Genomic DNA, 19,179 nt, shown 5'->3' with positions numbered 1-19,179 from the left:
GTAAATACGCCATCCGTTTTTAACAAAATCTAGGTGCCATCAAAACCTGTGCATTTCTTCAAGCTGTCCTGAATTTTAAAACATTTGGATGGTAATGTAAAGAGAAATTCACTCTCTGCCAATATCTACAAAATAATGGCTATGCTGTAACGCAGAAAAAAAGATGTAATGTAATCCCAACTGTCCAAATCATTTGTAAAAGAAAAAAAAAATATATTTAAGAGATCTGAATGGCTGAAGAATTTTCAACACACACTCACCCTCCCTTTTCCTTATGAAATTGAATTATGTGCTGGATCCAGACTTGAGGGCAAAGGTGTACAATTTTTAAATGCACTTAACTGCCTTTGGATATTATTTTTCTTAAAATATCAAGTAAATGCAACTTAACTTTCCATTACTTTGTCTTCATTGATCTTTATGTAACGTACCCAGCAACATAAGGAAAACAAACAAGTCTTATGAAAAAGACTTTAAGATGTTTAATAGTTACCAAAGCAAATATCTGTGCAATGGAGTGATCACTATGACATACATAGATTAATTCTGCAAAGCACACATTTAATAGTTAGAACGCATCTGATATTGGCCTCTATATAATTTGTAAAATTCCCTATGAAAACAAGGACACAGATATAAACCAATTTTGATCATACCTTCGACAACATTGGCAAAAAACTGTTATTCTCGTTAATTCAAAATTTATTCATTATTGGAGCTTAACTGAAGCCCTTGTTGCACTTCTAATTTTTATATATATATAATAACGTTGTAACCTTGGTTCAATTATGGCAAGACGATACATGCTGGGTACAACATTATTTTCACGAGTCTTTTCATTGTATACTCTTGATCTCGTTATGTAACTTACTTGTGATGGGTTATGTGTATTTATATCTTGCAAAGCTTCCTAATATTATAATTTGTTTAAGCTCTTTGCAAACTGTGGCTGAGTATGGAAAATAGAAATTTTCCTTTTCCACATGATAGATGACTGCTCCGAAGGTATGATCCAGCAAATACACTCTTACAATGGAGATAACAGTCAATTCCAGAAGAGCAACAAGTGTTTGTCATGATATTTTGTCATAATAAAAAAGTTTTACTACAGAGTTTTATTTAATGTACAATAATTTACACAATTCACTGCCCATGGAGGGGGGGAAAAATTCTTCGACAGCAGCAAAATTTACAAATTCCACATTTCATCTCTATAGTAAGTGGAGACCCTACTATGGTTTCCAAAAGTAACATGTTACCGATTTCTTTGTTTCCCAGCTACTAAAGCAGTAAGGGTATCTGAACACTTCTGCAAAAATTCATCAACAGCAGAAGACACTCTTCAAACAATTGAAATTTCTGATCATTTTTAAAAATTTCAGGATGTAGCAAATGTACACCTAATGCCACACAGCTTAACATTACTACTGACATCATCGCTCACAATGGAGGCTTCAAGAAAATTCCACGATGAATATTTCACAAATTACTGTAAACAAAAATGTTAAATGCAAAAAAGGTTTAAATCAATATATCTAGTTTCAATTATCAACACACACTGTTCATAATGCTGTTTGATCACGACTTCATTCTGTGTATCTGTGACGTGATCAACACTTTATGATCTATGACTGCACTTATCTGTGTGGCTGTGAAGTGATCAACACTATGATCTATGACTGCACTTATTTTCCTCATACAATCACATCACACGAATATAATTTTTCTTAACAAAAGTAACATCATGCGGTGTATTATGTCCATGGTACATCTGGTTTAATATAAATTTCACTGCATGTAAGATATCTGTTACAAATTTACATGTCAATATCTATATAGCATGTTTTACCACCACTATTCCATGACCTGGAAATCTTATGAATGTGAAATGACAACATATGTACAGCAGTATTCTTTAATAATATGTCTCCCAAATGAGAATTTACATGAGCATTTCCGCATTTTCAAATGGCTTTTAATATTATGGTATGGCTACTGGTTATTGCAATTATTCAGTGAAACATGAAAATATCCAGTAGTTATAGAGCTAACAGAACATGCTGATGAAGATGTCATACAAAAGGATACATGACTGACTGACTGACTGACTGACACACACACACACACACACACACACACACACACACACACACACACACACACACACACGTATAAAAATATATATGTACAGTTCTCATAAATTAGCACCACTCTCAAGTCCATATATACAAATTATGAAAACATTAAATTAGGTACATGCTTCTGAGAATACGGGGGAGACCAACAAATTGTACTCTTTAAGGCAAATATACCAGGCACCTCAAATGTGTCCTAATAAATTAAACATTATGTCTGCCACTGTTTCATGAAGTGTGCTTAGTACAGCACTGTTATTCACATCAATGCACAAATATTAGACTTTTCATATAGCAACATAAGGCACGAAAAACTGAAAAAACAGCACTGCCATTATGATTATGTTTTGTCACCACTGAATCTGCGTTGAAAGAAATTTTCAAGGACAATATACTTTGTTCGTAAAACAAATTTTGTACAATATTCAATGCATACACACAACCTTTATACATTCCACTTGCAGCCTTGTGTTCCCTTGACTGTATTTGAAATTAAGGCAGAAGACAGTAAACGCAGTTTCTGGCAGTAGTGGACAATTCATTTTGTTCCATTCCACCTACTTACGACAGTTTGCTAATCACATAAGCTTTTGTTTTAAACATAATGGATTACATATTTAGACTTATCAAGATTAAAGAGGTTAGTCATTTTCAGTACAACCTTTTAAAAGTAACAGGTAGTTCACATATTGTACTATTCAAAAGTTGCATTCTTCCTTAGTATTCTATGGCACAATTTGCAATTTAGTAATGGTTGTAATCTTTTATACCTAACATTTTTCAGTTAATGTTACAATTCAGAAGACAGACTCGTACCAAGAACTGTCACAGTATTAAATCTACATGCAGTCACCCAAAATTTACAATTAACCAAGGCACATCTAACATACTCCAGAAGACACAAATATCAAATAGTACATGGCAAAAATGATACAACACTGAATCAATGCCCACAGACTGTAGGCAAAGTATTTCTTACCAAACAAAAGTAACAGCCATGTGACTTTTGAGAATCACGCCTTGATAATTATGAAATGATATGGAAACGATTCAACTGCACATTGTATCACAGGAAATAGTGACATTAAATACTTTTTTGCCATATGCTGCATCTTGGCAGACTTAAAAGAAAATAGCACTGCCTGACCTGGAACACATGTAAGGTGTTAGGATTGCTAGCACTGCTTGTTCTACAGTTTATATGGTACAATCATGCAAAACTGGCAGAAACAGATGGCCGGGGGTGGGGGGCATACCTTAACATTCGAGTGAGCCATCAATCCATCAGCACAGACACACATTTCACTAACAAAGCTGTTGCAATTCTAAAATCACTATAAAAGAAAATAGGTCTACTATATACTTATAGAAGGTATGTCCAATACCAAAATGAAGATCATCTTTGCAGAACACAGGTTAGTTTATTCTGATTCTTGAATGAGCTTGGGGCTCCAAATACGTGTACCACAATCCAATGAGAAACCCAACAGTGCCTCTACTTTTTCTGAAGAAATAATGTATAACTTCCCACATATATATGTTATTTAGAAATGCTCAACAATATATGCTCTTTCAAATTTACAATAAAAAAGACACCATATAAATGAAAGCAGAATAATTTATCAATCCTTACAGTAACTGAAATGCTGTCATACATGTTGTTCAACAGACAGATAGCGTTTTCAGTCACCCCTAGATGTCCAGATATTTTACTGTGCACACAAAAAGTATCAGCAGCGACTATATCCTCAAAAGTTAACAGGACATAATTCTCCTATAATGGTGGCAGCATTTTATTCGGAAAAGATACAAATCTATTAATGCAGTCTGTTTAAACAAAAAGCAATTATCTGAGTACACTAATCCACTGCAGACACTGTCACTTCCTCACTCACCTATTTTCAACATACCGTGCTTCCACAAGAAATAATAATATTCACAATAATGGTGCAGACTACTCAATCAATGAATTAAAAGAAAAATATCATGTGATGGGAGAGTCCACACTGCGAAAGACGAGTGCTGAATTGATAATCTGGGGTATCTTACACCTTGCACGTAACACGCGCGTGCGCACACCCGAAAATACACACACACACACACACACACACACACACACACACACACACACACACACACACACAAATAGAACTAGCACGAATTCCCTATGGTGGGTGCAGAAACACCCTGTGATAAATGTCATGAAATTATCTTCCAAGAAATCTTTGGTAAGTGCAGAGACTTGTGTGATAGAGAATAACTTAAAGTACATTTAAATAATTTGAAATGTGAATATAGAATCAATTGCAATGAGTGGGTAAAATAGTTCCTAATACAAGGGCCAATTTTCTCTTGACTGCATTGCAACTTCTGTTGTTACAATTTATCTGAAGAACATTTGGAATTTGCTCATTGTCCCGAACACTATTATGGCTGCTACAAGGTTTGGTAGATAAAACATTGGAGAATAATATCTAAATATTTAATAACAATGGCTTGAAGAGGTCAAAAAGATTGTTGCAGTTACCTGGGCATGGAAATAAACTTAAGATTCTGATATTGCAAAACACGTTTGAAATATTAATGTTATGTGGGCAATCACTGAAAAAAAGTAAATGAATAGGTAGAGGTATAATTTAAGTGAAATGTGTCTATTTAGTTTTGTAATCTATCTTTTAACAATAAATAAGAATAATTCAACTATGTATTTTGTCTATCTGGCAGTAACAGACCTTCATAATGGCAAACTATTTACAAATTATACTGTTTCATATTTAAACATACACTTGTAAAAATGGTAAGTTGATTTAAAGTGACTCTTTAAATTTTAAGACAGCAAAATTGTACGTCTTTAGTGATTACTACGAGTAAACAAAAATAAACCTGTGTCACCTAATGATTAGACATGACTGATGAGAGACAACAGTATACAAAATATTGACACTTAAAATGAACAAAGAGCCAATGTACAAAGTAGTAGCTGTAATGTGTAGCTCTAACATGCAACACCATCTATAGCTTCTGGCAAACAAAATTTGCAATGCGAAAAGCACACCAAACAGAAACAAGTTACTTCTAAGACTGCCTCCAGAAAGGATGTATGCAAGTGTAGGCTTCCACAGTCATCATCATACTACAAACTATTCTCAGTATGTGACCATGTCATCACATTATATTCACCAAAATTTTAATCATTTGTAACAATGGTGAAAATATTGGTCAATATAACATGACAAGATGAACATAAATACAAAAAAGGATTTATTAAATTTCTTGAAATGATACTGTTTTATGCTGATGTCACTACCCAATCAATATACCTTTTCAATACTCTTAATCGCTGTTAGAATTATGGAAACACACAAAAAGCTTAACTATTAAGAGGCATAAGGTGCACATTCAAAATATTGTAACTATTCTACATTCATTTACAGCTTGTTCTAATAATACTTCATTCATACACACAAAACAGACCATTACACTCCAGAAAGGAACATATGACAAAGCGAGTATTTAAAATATTTTAAAACAATGAAAGTAATACAAAAATTCTAGAATCGACATGAACTAAAGAGTAATACTATTTCAACAAACATGAAAAAGGTAGGTGAAGCACTGAACTTTACTTTTAAGATTGTTCTATCAACACTATATGAAAGACATCAACTATCACAAAAATATTACATCCTAAGAATGACTATGTAAGCTTTAGTGACATGTCTTATACCTTTTTAATAAAGGAAACTGTTAATGGAACAATATGAATTACCTAGACACTGCCATTTCAGATACAAATTGGTTTCCAATTCCAAAATGTTATCAATTAATAGTTAACTATCACATGCCAAACACCGAAATTAATTTCCATAGCCCATCACGTAATTGAGTGGCAGGCAACACTTATTTGTTATTTCTGTCAATGTCAACAAAATGTTTAAATTTGTTTGTGATAAACCTTACAAAAGTGTTAACTAGAGGATTTCAAAGGACTGTCATCCAATTTACATTAATACACAACCTTGCCACAGGTATTATGCCAGCAAAAGAGTAAAAGGACTGAGATTAGCTTATGAAAGTTATTAACACTGGTAAAATAAGATAAATTGTACACCAACAAATAATGGAAGATAAAGTGTCTACTTTACTGGTGTGAAAGGGAGTTGTAGTGGAGAAGGGATTACTGCTTCAATGAAACACACTAAGAGATCAATGACAGATTTTTGGAACCTGGCACTCATTCACAGAAATGAAAGGGTGGAATGGAAAGGAGGAAGAACAGAACAGGTGAGGATGTGGACAGAAGAATTGAAGAATTCTTACTCACAGGAGTGTGAGATTAATTTGGCTTATGTGTTTCCCCTCAGTATTGGTGTCACGTTTTACACCACTAACAAGGAATTGTCCCCAGTGGGGTGATCAACTTTTTGAAACAATCTATACAGTGATGTAGGTCCATGGAATCAGATCCTGCAGCCATTCACCCTGGTAGTGCCTCCTTTAAGAGTAGCTGACAAAACAAAATTTCGGAATTTCGCATGATGTTGTATAGCTTGAAAAATATTAACAATTTACTGATTGGTTGCCTAACGTAATGATGAAGGTACTAATGTGACATGTACAAGATACATTTAAAACAAATACTCGTCACACTATGGACAAAATAACAAGGAAGATATTCTAAATGAAAGCAGTGATTATAAGTACAACAAAATTCAAGCAAACTGAGAAACAAATAATGAATGCAATAACATAGATGAAAATGTAGATGAGAAAACGAAAGAAATTAAATCTAAGGTAATACATAAGAATAATCAAAATAATACAAACAAGAATTCCAAGAGGAAAGGACTGACAGTGAAAAAAAAAAAGAAGTGAGAAAGGAATAGAAAAAAAGTTACATTTAAACCATTTAACTAAATAAAAATGATGAATAGTCATTTTGATAAAGATTTTAAAATAAAAATATTTCAATGTATCTGCCGATATTCGAACTGACAAACTTTTTAGTGTCACGCTAGTACCTAAACCATGACACTAAGTAAGCAGTCTGTTAACTGATACTATTTTTAAAGCTATAATAGAGCACCATGCGAAATTCCAAAATAGTTTTTTGCTGATTACTTGCAAACAAGGGTCCACCAGGTAGAAGGACTGCAATGTGAGATTCCCTGGATGCTGATCTACATCACCATATAGATTGCTTCAAAAAGTTGGTCCCACCACTGGAAATCTCTCCTTGTAAGCAGCTTATGTCTGTCTTAACTTGGCTGAAATTTCATGTAGGAAGTACTCTTTAGCCAGCACTTTTACAAATTATACAACTGAGGAACAATGTTAAATAAACAAAAACTTCTGAAAAAAATGTAGAAGGGTTACAACTAATATTTGCAATGGCAAGAACAGTAATTGGCTTGCCCATGGCAAACAAATATGAACTTTTAAATTACAGTAAATTATGACCACTGCTGCAGAATTCCACTGAAGAATGATGCAAACAGTACTTGCATTAATGCAGCATAATGATGAACAATAATTTGTTAAAAATGGCTCAACTTTTAGTGTTGTACTTATTCTGGTGATTCTCTACCCAATACTGACATACACATTGTGTCTGTTATACACCACACGCACACACACGTATAAAAATATGAAATACATATTAAATTTCACCACAAGTATTTGCACATTATATTGTCCCTGGTCACACTAAAAATGACATGCATCATTAAAATATTATTTGTCAAATCTTTTTAAAAGTTGTGAAACAATGAATGATTAAAAAATGCAGTGGTTGCTAATGAGGAAACACAATGTGAGCATCACACATCTCATGCACCTATATTTTACTGCTTCATAATAGGTGCTAAACACAGATTCCTCAAAATGTACACCGAAAGCCATGCAAGAATCTAATTAATGATGTAACTTTTGTTTGTATCCAAAATATATTGTGTTCGTAAATGAGCATTTCCAATGAAGTGTAATTTCAATATTCAAGGAAAAAGAGGTTCTTAGTTTCTCAAGAGAACTTTCATTATTTCAGTTCCTTTGTTATCTTAGCAGGGTAAACAAGACCAGAGATCATTATGAATACAATGTATTCAAAAGTAGCACTCAAATCAATGAGTGTTTATACTCACACGTAAATAACGAAATTAACAAATTTACCCAGACAAATAACTGTGACTGAGCTTTCCACATATTCCATTATATATTTATACATATACAAACAGCTGTGAGAACCATGCAGCTGACATTAAATTGTCATGGTCCATTTACCCATATTTATATGACATTATAAAAGACATGACACTAGTGGAACACATCTCGCAAAACACTACACCAGTAACATACAGCTTTAGAAATAAGTTATAATTTCTCCCCCTAACAAAAAAGAAATACTTTTAAGAAAATCACTCCTAGGTGACTACACCTATGTCAAACTTTACTACGTTTTCTAATTGTAGCTTGTGCTTCTCGCAGAAGCAGATCAAAGGAGTCCTCTTGCCTACTCTTCACGCTTGGTCCTCTTGCTGGAAACTGTCCTACACTGTCATTGCTTGTTGCCAGACCATCTATAAAAAAATTTGAATAATGTAAATTACAAAATTAATTTGAAAATTTAGATTGTATATGTTTGAGCTGTATAATCACATTCAAATCCATGGAAGAAGTGTACAAAAGATGAGAAACTCCAGAGGCCACCAAATACCCCTTCGATTTTGACTACAATCTGGTTCATACTGTTAGCAGAACACAAAATTCCAACTATTCTGGTTTCTTCAATTTATTTTTAGCAACCTAATAAACTAGCACTTTAGTACAAGGAACCTGTCCTATGATGGTTTTGTAAATTTCATTTCTTTGCTTTTACGCACAACACATACAGAAAACGTAGCTCAAAACTGAGAGAAATGCAAGGAAGAGGAAGCATTGGCGGGGAGGGTGGGGGTTGGGACTGGTGATGTGCGAGGAATATGGGTGCCTTACTCAGAAGGAAGATTACATTTATCCAGTCAACACCGGCTATCAGTTAACATTTTAGTGCTCACAAAACAGGAAAATAATACAAAGAGACACTATGATACCAATCAACACAGCACCCACTACATTATAACTACATGAACAATTTCCCAAGTATTTTTTGAATGTGATAATTGCTTTTTTTTCACGTTTAATTGTGTTCAAAAATTATAGTAGTATATTATCCTTCATATAAATGGCTAACTCCTAAGACCCAAGTAATTTCTCAATTTCACATAGCATAATGCTGGTTTGCTGTTGGAGAAATTGTCAGTTTTTCAATCATTGTCACTAGGAATGTGAAAATGAAGCATTTATTTCTGGTGAAATTCACATCTATTTTTGATAAAATTCGCATCTAAAATTCTTTTGTTTGTGAATGATCAGACATACAAATTCCTAAGGTTGTCACACCTCGCGACCACAAAACTTTACTGCGAAACTGACTGTTTAAAAAAAAACGTGGTGGCTCAGGAGCTTTCTGATTTGAATGTCTACTTTGCAAGAACTTCTACTGCCTTTTCTCTGAAATGGCCTTTGTTTCCCTCTGTTGTCTGCATTTAACCTTTCAACAAATGACTTGTTTCTGTTGAGATGCAGCAACACGTTTTCCACAAGTGAACTGAGTGTGCTTCTGATCGATTAGATTTTTCTTTTTCCAGCCCATTCGATAACTACATAAACAGCAAAATATTAATTCCAACCCTTTTCGGGCATTCATAGCTGTGAAACAAGTATGTGACAATAGTACATAGAAGGGAAAACCAATAGAGGTACTCAAGGTACCCTCCGCCACACTGTCAGGTGGCTTGCGGAGTATGGATGTAGAGGTAGAAAGAACCAAAAAGATATTTAGCACAGAAGTACAACAGAAAAAATAATAGTACATTAGGAGAGGAATATTTGGCGCAGTCAAAATACATTGACAGGTTGTTTTCTGGTCATTATAATGCAGAGTGTGAAGACTATAATCTGTCATCCGCAAACATAAAATAGCATTTTTACTACCAGAAGGGATAGGAGCGGTTTGGGGAGACAAGCTCCGCTAGCCTCTCGCAACTGTGATCCGTGCTTCTGCAAAAGCAGAGCTGACACACAGTAACAGTGACAATGATCCCAATCCCCTCTGGTATTGTGAGTGTCGTACTCAATCTGCGATGGACCAGAATTAATGTTTTCAGTCATTTCAAAATACGAGAAGAAAACAATGAGCAATGCACAGTACAAAGCATCTGGTAAAGGCTACCACAAAATTGCTTGCAGAGGTTGGCAGCAGCAAAAATGAGGTAGATCAGGCCTGACCTCTAGCAGCATTTAACGCAATCACGGTTCAAAACACCCACCACCTGAAACTTCCCAGTTAAAAGTGTACTCATTACACTAACTTCTGAACTTCATGTCTGATACAGTGCTGCTCACTTCAGTAAGTTTCGCTGGAGACATGCAGATTGGGAAGAAGAAGATTAGAAACCATGCTGAGACCCCTTTCCATGATGTATGAAGATGGAACTGCTGGCAGAATTGCTGATATCCATTTCTAAACTGTACTTCAAGATCTTGATTAGTAATTATTCTGAACAGATCATCTTGTAATATGACATACTTTTCTCCAATATCACTGTATGGACTGATAATCCACTGTGGTATTTCCATAGTCAAAACATCTTCAAATCTGGTTTCAAAGCCTGTGTGAAGGACATTTAAATGTTGAATGTAGGTAACTGGTTAACCTCATTAATTTAGTAAACAAGTCTGTTAAATAACCAATGTCTGGTTTCCACTTCATTAAATTTTCTTTTAAAAATGGATCTTTAGGATCCAAGCCCCATACACGCTCAAAAAGTGAGAAAAATCTTGTCAAACAAAAGTCTTTTGACAGCCAATATACTTCAGTGTGAAGGAATAACAGATTAAGGTTCTTATCCGTATCTTCTTCTTCACTACACTGCACAAATAACCTAGAATTCAACACATTGCTTTGAGGTTACTATATTAATGACAAATTGAGGAGATTGATGCATTCTAACACTCAAGAGTTTTAGCAACTAAATGTAGTCAATGGATGATTCAATGCACTGCAAGCATCCTAGGAAAGTTTTGTTTTAAATGGCTAGTAAATCCTCACAACAGTGCCCATACATGATAAGTGTTCCATCTGTTGCCACTGATATTATATTTGATAAAGGGATTGCTTTTTCCATGAACTAATCTTTGAAAATGTTTAAATATTAATTTACCTTTAGTGACTTATCACAGTTATTGCAAACAGCAATTGTATATGGATGTCTTTGTCTGTAACAAAACTCACTACCCCTACAATAATCTTCATTACCACGTAAAGTTGACACGTCCAGTCTTATGGAGAAATGAGTCATTTGAATATTAATTACAAAAGATGCTTTCAAGATTGTCATTCATTTCACCAAGACATCTTTGAACTGCGTTTCTCAAAGGAGTTCTTTAGAGCGTATCATAAGCAGATTTGTGTAAAACAGTTTTTAAAACTTCTTCAATGGCTGCCAAACTGAAATGTTTTCCAGATTTTGCTATAAGATGGGAGATATTGTAGGACACACGCAAACCACTGTGTCTTTGTGACAATAAAGCAAACATACTGGCCACTGTGGGCCTCTTTTTAAGTTTTACTTTAAATATTTTGAAGTATCCCAAATCTTTACCTGTATTATTTGAGTGACACCTTCTCATATGACCTTCCAGCTTGGACAGTTTCTTAGTGTTATTGCTTCACATTTTGTTGCATAAAAGGCAACATCTGAGTCCTACTTCGCATTATGCGACGTGCATCTTATACGGACCATTCAAATACCCATAACTGGTGTGGCACTGGAGCATCGCGAGCACTGTTTTGTCTTTGCATTGGTACACTTTTTATTTTGCAAACACATTCTTATGCACACTATCTTTTCAAACTGGGCTTCTATAGATGAAAACTGGTTACTTTGCCGATATTTATAGGCAGAAAATAATGTTATTACAAACTATCTCTGACAATGTAGTTAACCTGAATACGATCAAATCCCTATGAAACAAGGTCTCTTGGGTAATATTGCATTTTTAGGCAGAATTTGCATCTACATTCGCATTTATTGCGAAATGCGAATTTTTCAGGCCCCTAACTATCACTAACGAAAGAGTCTTCTCGAAAATTGCTGGACAGAGAAGGGATAATGTTAAAGTGTGGTAGTTCGAGATTAAGAGAATACAGGGGATGTGATGTCATTTCTCTGCGAAGCTTCTACAGCATTAGGACGTTCATTGCTGTCTTGCAGGAGAACTTGATGTAGTCATTTTGGTTTCTTTGTCTGTAAAGTGTTGTTTTTATTACGACTATGATAGTAAAAGTTATTAGATTCAAACTACACTGACTAGCAACCTAATAAAACAGCAGCTAGATTTGTAGATGGATGTGTTGTGAAGTACCTGAGTCAACTGTAGTTGAACGCAGTGCTGGTCCAAGAACATTTCTCCAACACAAGCACCTTATCATATGGCACTGCCACTGTGATAAAAGTGTATACAAATCTTGAACACGGTCACCACTGGCACCCCAAGCGCATGTTCCTAATTGTTTTACTTCCCATACAGAAATCTTACAGTTTCTAATGTGGCACCGGCCCCTTGTGCCACCTGACATCACTCAGTCCCGCAGTGGGCCAGAGCTGCTATGAGCTACCCAACTAACTTTCCGTGCTTGCGTTGTTTCAGCCCTCTCTGATAAGTGCCGGCAGCAGTAATCTTAGACATATACGTGGGAAATAGTGCCAGCCCCAGCAGTCAGTAGTTTTACTCCCGATAATGAAGGCAGAGCTTGAGAATTTTATTCAAATTGATGTGCCTTGAAATGCGAGAAGATTTTATTCAGTCAAGTCGTCGTGAAAGACTCCGTGGACACACATCTTTCCTCTATGGTGAGGACGTAACGCACAGTGTGAGACTGCAGGAAAAATTGCACAAAAAGAGATCACATCTGCTCAGTTCTTTAGCATTTTTGCAACGCTGCGAGGACAAGGAGGTAATTCCTCACTTTGCTGTAGTTAAGAACCACATCTGAACTGCTGCAGTGGACAGGATATTGAAGAGGACAAGTCATGCCAAGTGAGACTGAGGATACAGCAGACAAGATATGAGCTTCGTCTTAATGCCAGAAACCTGTTTGATAGTCATCAACTTTGTCACCATTCGACTGGGAGTGGGTAGACATATCCATGGCAGCACAATAGTGTTCTAGATTGTGCAAAACAACATCCAAGCAATGCAACAACTTTGACTGGAGGAACTGACGTGGAGAATGATAAGGCCCACAGAACAACTGTTAATCTCTCCAAACACGAACTGGACAACAGCTCTGTGGCAGCACTGAGTAATGGCCTTAATTTTTCACTAGTCCTGCGCCATCTGTCAGTTTTGGAGGTTATTAGTGGAATAGAGCAGTGCACGCGGCATCTCTCGCACGACGCAGCTGATGATGATGTCAGACTAATCACCAGCCATATACTGTCGAAAGCTAAGCCACCGAAATCAGATATCAGCTAGGAGGAACGATGTAGCTTATGCTAATTGTAAGAAAATGAGGAATTGGTTGTCTTGCCAGCCAACAAAAGAAATGCCACTGTGGTTCTGAACACTGAAGACTACTGCCAGAAGGTGCTACATTTATTGAAAGATGACATGTACTGGAAGCTTAGTCGCGATCCAACACAAATTATAGTCAGGAAGACAGGGCAGTTATTAATGGAAACTGGTTTGCCACATTAAGTAATGAAGAAATTAGTACCTCACACCGACAGTCCTCCCAGGCTTTATGGACTTCTGAAGATACACTCCTGGAAATTGAAATAAGAACACCGTGAATTCATTGTCCCAGGAAGGGGAAATTTTATTGACACATTCCTGGGGTCAGATACATCACATGATCACACTGACAGAACCACAGGCACATAGACACAGGCAACAGAGCATGCACAATGTCGGCACTAGTACAGTGTGTATCCACCTTTCGCAGCAATGCAGGCTGCTATTCTCCCATGGAGACGATCGTAGAGATGCTGGATGTAGCCCTGTGGAATGGCTTGCCATGCCATTTCCACCTGGCGCCTCAGTTGGACCAGCGTTCGTGCTGGACGTGCAGACCGCGTGAGACGACGCTTCATCCAGTCCCAAACATGCTCAATGGGGGACAGATCCGGAGATCTTGCTGGCCAGGGTAGTTGACTTACACCTTCTAGAGCACGTTAGGTGGCACGGGATACATGCGGACGTGCATTGTCCTGTTGGAACAGCAAGTTCCCTTGCCGGTCTAGGAATGGTAGAACGATGGGTTCGATGACGGTTTGGATGTACCGTGCACTATTCAGTGTCCCCTCGACGATCACCAGTGGTGTACGGCCGGTGTAGGAGATCGCTCCCCACACCATGATGCCGGGTGTTGGCCCTGTGTGCCTCGGTCGTATGCAGTCCTGATTGTGGCGCTCACCTGCACGGCGCCAAACACGCATACGACCAACATTGGCACCAAGGCAGAAGCGACTCTCATCGCTGAAGACGACACGTCTCCATTCGTCCCTCCATTCACGCCTGTCGCGACACCACTGGAGGCGGGCTGCACGATGTTGGGGCGTGAGCGGAAGACGGCCTAACGGTGTGCGGGACCGTAGCCCAGCTTCATGGAGACGGTTGCGAATGGTCCTCGCCGATACCCCAGGAGCAACAGTGTCCCTAATTTGCTGGGAAGTGGCGGTGCGGTCCCCTACGGCACTGCGTAGGATCCTACGGTCTTGGCGTGCATCCGTGCGTCGCTGCGGTCCGGTCCCAGGTCGACGGGCACGTGCACCTTCCGCCGACCACTGGCGACAACATCGATGTACTGTGGAGACCTCACGCCCCACGTGTTGAGCAATTCGGCGGTACGTCCACCCGGCCTCCCGCATGCCCACTATACGCCCTCGCTCAAAGTCCGTCAACTGCACATACGGTTCATGTCCACGCTGTCGCGGCATGCTACCAGTGTTAAAGACTGCGATGGAGCTCCGTATGCCACGGCAAACTGGCTGACACTGACGGCGGCGGTGCACAAATGCTGCGCAGCTAGCGCCATTCGACGGCCAACACCGCGGTTCCTGGTGTGTCCGCTGTGCCGTGCGTGTGATCATTGCTTGTACAGCCCTCTCGCAGTGTCCGGAGCAAGTATGGTGGGCCTGACACACCGGTGTCAATGTGTTCTTTTTTCCATTTCCAGGAGTGTACATAATGAACATGTTCCTCTTAGGCCCATTGTTAGTGCAATCAGCTCGCTCACCTACAGACTGGCAACACATCTTGCCACAAGTGGGTCATTTGAACACCATGATGTAAACTCGCAGACATTTGTTGAAACGTTCACGAAAATGAAAATAGGTCAAAACAATTTAATGGTTATTCTGGACTTGGTCACTTTTTACTTGGGCGCCAGTATAAGACACGCTGGATCTTTCGGCTCAACAGTTTCCACCTGGAATCGTCAATTTGTTCCATCCTGTTCTAATGACAATGTACTTCTTGTACTGTGACGAACATTATGAAATGACAGATGGCACAGCAATGGGCTCACCACTGTCTCCTGCAGTTGAGAATTTCTTCATGGAGCACTTTGAGGAGCAGGCTCTGAACTCTGCAGTGTTGCATCCATCTTGCTTCCTTAGGTATGTCTATGACGCCTTCCATATCCTCATGGTGAAAGTACACTGCTTCAGTTGGGCGGAAGGCTTGGGACTGACTTGGTCATACAGTGTACAGGAAACTGAAGGACACTGATCGATATTAGAATGCCGGTAGTTTTCACCACCCTGTACACAAGAAAGTGGTCCTGACCACATTAATACACAGAGTCAAAGTTATTTCTGACGACGACCACCTACAGTCTGAATTGCAGCACTAGAGGCACATGTTCTGGGAGAATGGCTACAGCAAAACGGACATTGTAAATGCTTTCAGGTGTCATCTAACAAACATGTCTCGTAAACTGGCAGAAGAAGCCGAGCCGGCAGCTTTCCTGCCATACTGTGGGGCAACGAGCAGCAAGTTAGGACGCGTACTACAGAGGCATGGATTGAGACCAGTATTCCGACCTGCCCCCAAGATATGAGATGTGTTGCATCCTGCTGAAGACAACATAACTCTTCGTGGGCCCAGAGTGTATGGTGTCCCTTGCGAGAGTGACAGTATCTATATTGGCCAGACAATTTGCACAGTTGCAGAGTGTTGTACTGAGAACAAGAGACATATTAAACAAATGGAGTTTGGTGAGTCAGCCGTAGCTGACCATTGCCTTGGAAATGGACACAAAATGAACAGTTTGAGAAAACGAGAGTCTTGGCCATGTGTCAATATACTGGGACTACGTTATAAAAGATGTGGCTGAGATTACAATGAACAGCAACAATTTCAAGAGAGACCAGGAATACACACTGAGTAGGGCATGGGGGTGGGTTCTGGATGTCGAAAGGAAGCAACAGCAGATGCTTATTGCCTTTAGGGAGGTGGGAGCAGCAGTTGCAAGTGTGGTGCTGGCCTCTCGCACCACTTGACACCACATGATCCCGCAGCGGGCAGGAGCCACGATGAGCTGCTCACCTCATCTTCTGTGTACATGTTGTTTTGGCCTTCTCTAATTCGTCCAGTGGCCATAATCATAGGTATACATGCAGGAAATAGTGCCAGCCCTGGCAGTCAGTAGTTTTACTCCTGACAATGATGATGGAGAGGCCATCAAAAGCTCGAGAATTTTATTTGAACTGACACGGCTTGAAAACCGAGAAGATTTTATTCCCTCTTAGACTGGCGCTCCAACTTGTGTCTTGTGCCCAAGACATGCCCTGGTTGGACGATACACATAACTAATCTCAAACTATGGACATTACACATTTCCATCAATAATAAATGTCTTGCTAATTTGATTTTCTTTCAATTAAAGATGATAGTTAAATAACAATAATAAAAGCGTAGGACCTCTCCAAAATTCAAGAAAACTGGATATCAAAACTTAGTGAATTGTGTAAATTTAATTTCCATATGGGAAATGGCAACTGTTTCACACATCCAAGTTCTCCTGCCGAAGTGTCAATACTAAAGTATTTTTGGAACAGAATATACAAGGCCATTTCTTCAATCGAATTACATTCTCACCAAGCAGTCAGAAAGGCATTTCAGTTCAGAAGCTGTTGTTAAGGCATTTGGTCAAAGGTTTGATGCAGCTCTCCATGCTTGTCTATCTTATTAAAGTATCTGCAAACTCACACTGCAACTGATGCGTGGCACATAGAAACACCCAATAGTAAAGAAGTGTTACTAACTTTTCACCTACCACTCTCCTTCTGGAACACGAGCAGACTTTCCTACATTATTATTGCTGCTGGTTGTCTTCAGTCCAAAGACTGGTTTGATGCAGCTTTCCAGGCAGTCTATCCCCTGCGAGCCTCTTCATATTTGAAAACTACTGAAACTTCAAGCCTTTGTCTTCATCTATAAATTTTATCCCTCCCTCCCCCCAACTTCCCTCCATTAAGAAATTAACAATTCCTTCAGGCCTTCAGGACGTATCCTATCAACCTATTCCTTCTTTCAATCAAGTTGTAACTTCTCAATTGGATTCAGATCCTCTTCATCAGTTATCCAGTTTCACTATTTAATCTGCAGCATTCTTCTGTAGCACAATATTTTAGAAGCTTCTATGCTCCTCTTACCTGAACTTTATTATCCACATTTAACTCCTGTAAAAGACAAGTATTATGTTGTTGTTGTGGTCTTCAGTCCTGAGACTGGTTTGATGCAGCTCTCCATGCTACTCTATCCTGTGCAAGCTTCTTCATCTCCCAGTACCTACTGCAACCTACATCCTTCTGAATCTGCTTAGTGTATTGATCTCTTGGTCTCCCTCTACGATTTTTACCCTCCACGCTGCCCTCCAATGCTAAATTTGTGATCCCTTGATGCCTCAGAAAATGTCCTACCAACCGATCCCTTCTTCTAGTCAAGTTGTGCAACAAACTTCTCTTCTCCCCAATCCTATTCAATACCTCCTCATTAGTTACGTGATCTACCCACCTTATCTTCAGCATTCTTCTGTAGCAGCACATTTAGAAAGCTTCTATTCTCTTCTTGTCCAAACTGGTTATCGTCCTTGTTTCACTTCCATACATGACTACACTCCATACAAATACTTTCAGAAACGACTTCCTGACACTTAAATCTATACTCGATTTTAACAAATTTCTCTTCTTCAGAAACGATTTCCTTGTCATTGCCAGTCTACATTTTATATCCTCTCTACTTCGACCATCATCAGTTATTTTACTCCCTAAATAGCAAAACACCTTTACTACTTTAAGTGTCTCATTTCCTAATCTAATCCCCTCAGCATCACCCGATTTAATTTGACTACATTCCATTATCCTCGTTTTGCTTTTGTTGATGTTCATCTTATATCCTCCTTTCAAGACACTGTCCATTCCGTTTAACTGCTCTTCCAAGTCCTTTGCTGTCTCTGACAGAATTACAATGTCATCGGCGAACCTCAAAGTTTTTACTTCTTCTCCATAAATTTTAATACCTACTCCGAATTTTTCTTTTGTTTCCTTTACTGCTTGCTCAATATACAGATTGAATAACATCGGGGAGAGGCTACAACCCTGTCTCACTCCTTTCCCAACCACTGCTTCCCTTTCATGCCCCTCGACTCTTATAACTGCCATCTGGTTTCTGTACAAATTGTAAATAGCCTTTCGCTCCCTGTATTTTACCCCTGCCACCTTCAGAATTTGAAAGAGAGTATTCCAGTTAACGTTGTCAAAAGCTTTCTCTAAGTCTACAAATGCTAGAAACATAGGTTTGCCTTCCCTTAATCTTTCTACTAAGATAAGTCGTAAGGTTAGTATTGCCTCACGTGTTCCAACATTTCTACGGAATCCAAACTGATCTTCCCCGAGGTCCGCTTCTATCAGTTTTTCCATTCTTCTGTAAAGAATTC

General features: G+C 38.4%; 1 protein-coding gene across 4 annotated transcripts in view; it reads right to left on the bottom strand.

Annotated features, from left to right (window-relative positions):
* Positions 1-1,100: 1,100 nt before the first annotated feature.
* LOC126253627 (mucin-5AC-like) overlaps positions 1,101-19,179 on the bottom strand; it is a 142,199-nt gene continuing 124,120 nt past the window's right edge. For all 4 annotated transcript variants that reach the window (XM_049955104.1, XM_049955106.1, XM_049955105.1 and 1 more), the window contains one exon: positions 1,101-8,710. In XM_049955104.1, coding sequence (XP_049811061.1) covers positions 8,574-8,710 — 137 coding nt within the window. In that variant the 3' untranslated portion in view covers positions 1,101-8,573. The remainder of the gene's footprint in view (positions 8,711-19,179) is intronic.

This window comes from Schistocerca nitens, chromosome 4 (genome assembly GCF_023898315.1).
Source record: "Schistocerca nitens isolate TAMUIC-IGC-003100 chromosome 4, iqSchNite1.1, whole genome shotgun sequence".
NCBI classification, from domain to species: domain Eukaryota; kingdom Metazoa; phylum Arthropoda; class Insecta; order Orthoptera; family Acrididae; genus Schistocerca; species Schistocerca nitens.
Note: the sequence above shows the minus strand (reverse complement) of the source record. Positions and strands in the feature narration are given on the sequence as shown.